Source organism: Bison bison, unplaced genomic scaffold, assembly GCF_000754665.1.
Source record: "Bison bison bison isolate TAMUID 2011002044 unplaced genomic scaffold, Bison_UMD1.0 scf7180017864312, whole genome shotgun sequence".
NCBI classification, from domain to species: Eukaryota; Metazoa; Chordata; class Mammalia; order Artiodactyla; family Bovidae; genus Bison; species Bison bison.
In genome coordinates, this window is record NW_011494884.1 from 2,324,339 (window position 1) to 2,330,401 (window position 6,063).

At 47.9% G+C, this 6,063-nt stretch overlaps 1 protein-coding gene across 1 annotated transcript in view; it reads right to left on the reverse strand.

Moving 5' to 3' along the window:
• The window catches only part of POLE (polymerase (DNA directed), epsilon, catalytic subunit), a gene marked incomplete at its 5' end in the record, with an annotated part of 62,436 nt that overhangs the window by 43,642 nt on the left and 12,731 nt on the right, over positions 1–6,063 (reverse strand). Inside the window, 5 exons of the mRNA XM_010852527.1 lie at positions 32–160; positions 4,693–4,800; positions 5,061–5,273; positions 5,381–5,494; positions 5,587–5,719. Coding sequence (XP_010850829.1) covers positions 32–160; positions 4,693–4,800; positions 5,061–5,273; positions 5,381–5,494; positions 5,587–5,719 — 697 coding nt within the window. The remainder of the gene's footprint in view (positions 1–31; positions 161–4,692; positions 4,801–5,060; positions 5,274–5,380; positions 5,495–5,586; positions 5,720–6,063) is intronic.

Genomic DNA, 6,063 nt, shown 5'->3' on the forward strand with positions numbered 1-6,063 from the left:
AGCTTGATTCTGATTTGAGAATGTGTCTCACCTGCAGGCGGTTCGTCAAGATGATGTTGGGGTACATGGCCCCCACGTCCAGGTGGTAGATGAGGGGACACTCAATTCGGTTAGGAACATCTTTCAGGGAGGTGAGCTTGGTCTTAATCTGATCACACACCTACAGAGAAAGTGGAAAGAAGTGAAGGCTGGTGACCAAGATGGAAACTGGAGATTATACAGAGTAACAGAGAAAACACCATGGGTCCCAAATGGATGACAGACAACATGCACCAACACACCAGACCCTGGAGGTACAGGACAGAGCACCGCAGCACGGGAAGCAGCAGACTCCACCCCAAGAGAACTCTGGGGTTGGGAGAGAAATGCGTAATATGTGGCCTCATATGGCACGGCCCATCTGCTAACAAGTAGGGAGACCCGCTAGATTACCAACAGCCACACTTCCTGGGTGCCCCGAGTGCCCCCACAGTGCAGGCAAGTGACACACCATCAATGTCCTTGCAATTCCTCATCTCACGTATGAGAAGCTTCAAGTTAGTATGGACCCTCTGAGGGTCCTCTGAGACCAAACACCACGCTCTCAACTGTGATACAAGATGGTTTCCAGCATTACTTTATAAACCAATGAATCAGATTCTGTTTCCAGCCAAGGCTCTTAGCTTAAAAACCCTCTTGACACCAAACACATGGAAATCCTAAATGAAATATGAAAACTATCCATGTAAATGCAGATGTGATCTTCTAAGTTATCCCCAAAGAACAAATGTGATGAGAAGACTCAACATCAGAGCACCTGAGTTGACTCAATGGTGTCTGGCAGAGGCTGGGCCCTGTGTTGGGATCCCCAAGACCACCCCTAGATTTGGTGACTCACAGGGGAAAGACAGAGCTCAATGAGCAAAGGGCAAAGGCACTTGGGGGAAAGTTGGGAGGAGCCCAGGTTCAAGCTGGGATGAGCTTCATTCTTCCAGCAACAAGCCGTGATAACACACGAGAAGTGCTGTGAAAAGCACTGTCCCCCAGGGAAGCTCATGGAGACCCAGTGCCCAGAGTTCTTGCGGAGGGCTGCTCACGTAGGCAACTCTGCCTGCCTGGACCAAAACCCAGACTCTAGGAAGGAAAGTGGGCGCTTAACACAAACCACTGTTTGCACGAACAACCTGAGCACGAGTGAGTGAGCCATTCTTATTAGAGGAAGGTGAGAAACCTCCTGAAGTCCAAGTTCCTGGACACTGGCTAAGGGCAGCCATGCAGCAGGCCTTTCTGAGGTTTGTGGCCTCAGGCCTATGCCATGAGCTCTTTAACTCACATTTCTCATGCTACCTCAAGGAGGGGCAGGCTACACACAACAAAAGGGAGACAAAGTGCAGAGCCCCAAATAAAGGCAGGACTCTCAAAAGCCACCTCCATAAAAGAATAAACTACAACAAGTCTGCTCACCATGTCTATTTTGAACTCTGGGCAAAGAAAGCATTTTCCTTGAGCATTTATCATAACAGGCACTAACAGGTCTCCACTGGCTCTGGGACTCTTCAGCCAAGGAACCAGGTAAGAAGGGGCATCGGGCCCATGTTACTTTTGGGGAACCAGGAAGAAACTGTCAAACTACCAACGGCCCTCCTGCTGAAGAGGAGTTCAGATTCCAAAATTGCAGAGCGACAGGACTTCCCTAGATGTCCAATGGTTAAGACTCTGCACTTCCAATGCAGGGGGTGGTGCATGTTCGATCCCTGATTAGGGAACTAAGCTTCCACAGGCCACATGGTACATCCAGAAAGGAAAAAAAATATCTCAAAATTGTGAAGCATGGGGAAAAAAAAAACTCTACCATGACAGACAGCAGACACAGTGGGAGGAGAACCCTAAGAACATCAGACAATAAACCTCCTGGAGTAAACATGGTAAAATAACGCTAAAGATAAGTGAATACGCAAAATCTAAAACACAGGATGAGAAACAACAAGGACCTACTGTAGCACAGAGAATTATATTCACCCCTTGTAATAACCTATAATGTGAAAGAATCTGAAAAAGAATACATGTATACACACACACACACACACACACACACAGGCTTCCCTGGTGGTTCTTGAATTCACCTGCCAATTCAGGAGACACAAGAAATACTTCCTGATCCCTGGGTCAGGAATATCCTCTGGAGAAGGAAACGGCAACCCAACTCCAGTATTCTTGCCTGGGAAATCTCATGGACAGAGGACCCAGGCAGGCTACAAGTCCATGGGGTGTGAAGAGTTAGTTGGACATGACTTAGTGATTAAATAACAGGAACAACAATATATATACATGGAATTCCCTGGTGGCCCAGTGATTAGGACTCTGTGCTTCACTGTAGGGGGTACACATTCGATCCCTGGTTAGGGAACTAAGATCCTGCAAGCCACGTGGCACAGCCAAAAAAAGGGGGGAAAAAAAAAAAGAATATATATGTGTGTGTGTATTTTAAAAATTTGAATCACTTTGCTGTATACCTAAAACATTATAAATCAGTATACTTCAATAAAAAGGTTTTAAAAACAAAACACAGGAAGAGAAAGTCCACTATAAAGAAAGAAATAAAGCACATTTGAAAAAGAACCAATAGAGAGCGTCTAGAAATAAAAATATTGTCCCAAAACACAAAAACAGTCACTGAAACTAAAAAAGGCTAAACAAGCTTCTGATAGTCATATACTTTTATTTTCTCTCCCAAATGTAACACCTAAATCAGAACATTAGATATGTATTTATTTGATAAGTTCATTTTGTCCAAAACTTACACAACAATAAGAAATACAACGTTAAAACTTGAGAATTACTGTACTTAGGAGTTATTTCGAGAAAAATTGGCTTTAAAAAAAACACCTTTAGATCTGGGGTCAGCAAACCTCTGTGAATGCTCATGCTAATGCTAAGTCACTTCAGTTATGTCTGACTCTGTGCGACCCCATAGACAGCAGCCCACCAGGCTCCTCTGTCCCTGGGATTCTCCAGGCAAGAACACTGGAGTGGGTTGCCATTTCCTCCTCCAATGCATAAAAGTGAAAAGTGAAAGTGAAGTCGCTCAGTCGTGTCCGACTCTTAGCGACCCCATGGACTACAGCCTACCAGGCTCCTCTGTCCATCGGATTTTCCAGGCAAGAGTACTGGAGTGGGGTGCCAGGTTTTGTGGCTACGGTCTACTTTTTCTTTTAAAATATTTTAAAAATATGAAAACCATTCTTAGCTTGCTGACTGTACAAAAACAGCCCTTCTGTACTATAGCTTGCCAACCTCTGGACATTCAAAGTATAAATTGGAAAACATCTAAATCACACAAAAATCAACCAGAAGAAAAAAGGAGTATCTATCAAGTAGAACAGGAAATACCAAAAAGATAATACTTATTGTTTCTAACTGAATTCTAAGCAAATGAATCATTCAGAGAATAATTCCCCCATCCTTCTCTGTGCTAGGGCATGCTCTGAAATGCTGCTCGGAGAGGGAAGATGAGACCACAGTAGTGGGAAGGCTGGGATGATGGGATGACACCTGGACAGGCCAGACGCCGATGTGTGCCCCCAGCTGACACCTCCCACTAGCTATCACCACACTACTACTGAGGCGGTCACTCAGGAACAAAAAGGTGAACCTGCTACCCTTTCCCTAAAGACCCTAGGCCACCCTACAGAGAACAATTTCAGGGACTCTGGATGACCATCTGTCATCTATAAAAGTCCACGTCCAAATTCACTAAGGTGTCTGGGGTCCCTCCAATTAGCACACCTTCAGCCCATTTCTCACTCATTTCATTGGTTCATAGACTTAAAAGTAGTATCTTCGGGGAATTCCTTGACAGCCCAGTGGTTATGACTCAGAGCTCTCACTGCCAGGGGCCTGGGTCTGATCCCTGGTTGGGGAACTAAGATCCCACAGGCCTCACGCCAAGGCCAAAAAAGCAGTTATCTTCGTTTTGTTCAAGTTGCTCTTTAACTTCTATTTGTCATTCAGCCTACACTCTCTTCTTCCCAAGTTGGTTCATGGAAAGTTCCCAAAGCATATGAGCTGTAGCTGACAAGAGCTGTACAGAACTTTGTACTATGCAGAGCACGTGCACACGTTCTTGTTTGAACTTTGCCTGGTGAATATGTTACATTTCTTGAAATCAATCCTAGAAGCAGGGCCTGATAGAGACCCAAAATGCGCCACATCCAAAGGAATAGGATCAGCAAAGCAGGCGGTGCCTGGTGCCTCTGGTCATGTGACACACTTTGCAAATGGTGCTTTCTAACTACTACGTGAAGGACTTTGCAGTTATGATATTCTACCCTGTAATTTATAGGAACTCCTATCATTTTTAAAGTCTATAGACAGAAAGAAAGTAAAAACCTCCAATGGCTCCTTGCTGCCTACAAGACACAATTGTATCTACCCTTCATTTGCCTTTCTCTCCCACATCAGCCCACCACTTTGTTCTGAAAGCCATCGCCTCCTCTGTGAAATTCTCCTGTACAGAAAGTCGAGTCCCTCACTGTGCCAATACACTGTCCTGTCCTAACTACATGGGACCAGGCCCCGTGTCCTGTCTCGGCAACCAAGCACTATCACACAGTAGGTGCACAATGAATAGGCCACTGAGAGAAGCCACTCTGCAAGGCAGGGCATGTAAACAGACTGTTCTCCCCACACCACTTCCCTGAGCCTGTGCATCACCTCTTGGAAGTTGATGACCTGCTCCATGGGCACCTTCTCCTCTTCCTCGATGGCATGACGCATGGTTTTCTCCACCCGCTGCAGCAGGAAGTCAAAGGCAGCAGGATTCTAACACAAACAACCAAGAGAGGATGTGAGAAAGACAGGAAAATGGCCCCACACCATGTAACCTACTTCAGGTGGGACTCTACCAAGAGAACACTCCAGAAGGAGTGGCACCCTAAAGGGCAGGCCAGACAAAGGACAACTGGTGAGGGGTCCATGGGTGAGAAGGGGGAGAGGGCTTTATTTCAGCCCTTGTGGCTGGGTCCCTCCTGCGTCCTCCCACAGCACTGGCGGGATGAGGCCCAGCCTCAGGGGCGGCGCACCATCCGGAACCGGCAGGGGATGTCACTGCGGAACACGCCGGACTCCAGGGCTTCTACGTGGCCACCCACGTAGGTCTCAGCATCCAGCACGTGGCCGTCATCTGTCAGCTTGTTGAACTCCTGCTCCTGCTTGTTGGGGAAGATGATGTTGGCATGGAAGGCCTGCACCATTAGCAAGGCCTCGCACAGCGTCCCAGAACCTTTCCGCAGCACCTACCGGGAAATACCAGGCTGTGAGCCAAATACAGAAATCAACGGCTGCACCCGCAATAGCTGCCTGGGACCACCCAGTCAGGCAGCGGGCCAGGAGAGGCACTGACCTCATCGGGCTCCATGGGGATGATGGTACACAGGGCGAATATAAACGGGTGGACATACTTCATGTACAGGTAGTATGTGGCCACTGCATCCGACACCGAGTAGGTCGCCAGAGTCTGAGGAGAGGACATCAGACAGTAAGGTCAGTGAGGGGTCCAGAGGCCGCCATCCCCCAGCAGAAGGTGACTCAGCGAGGCAGCACACGTGCCTGGGGCTGCTCAGTGGCCATCCGGCACATGTCTTCAGGGTCCAGTTCCACTGGGTCGTAGCCCAGCTTGGCTTTGGCCGCCGCCTTGAGGTTGTGGCTGCCCACGGGCAGGTAACTGTCCCTTTTCACCCACCTGGAAAGGAGAAGAAAAGCAAAAGCCAGAGATAATTCTGAGACGAAGTCTAGGAACCTGTGAGATGTGGTGAAGCTGGACACTCTACAGGAAGATGCAGGGTCCTGACAGGTACCCCAAAAGATCACCAAGACCTCACGTGGTGCAGGCCCCTTGTGAAAAGCTTTCAGCTGGACCCAGTCAACTTCACAGAGAAACCCACAAACACAAGGAGACGACACAGCCGGTCCTCCAGTCCTTGCGAGGCCTTCCTCTCACCCTCAAGGAGAAATACAAAGGGGACCAGGCAGGAACCTGCTGTCTGATTCCTGCTGTAGATTCCTCCACAGCTTATTCGCTACAGG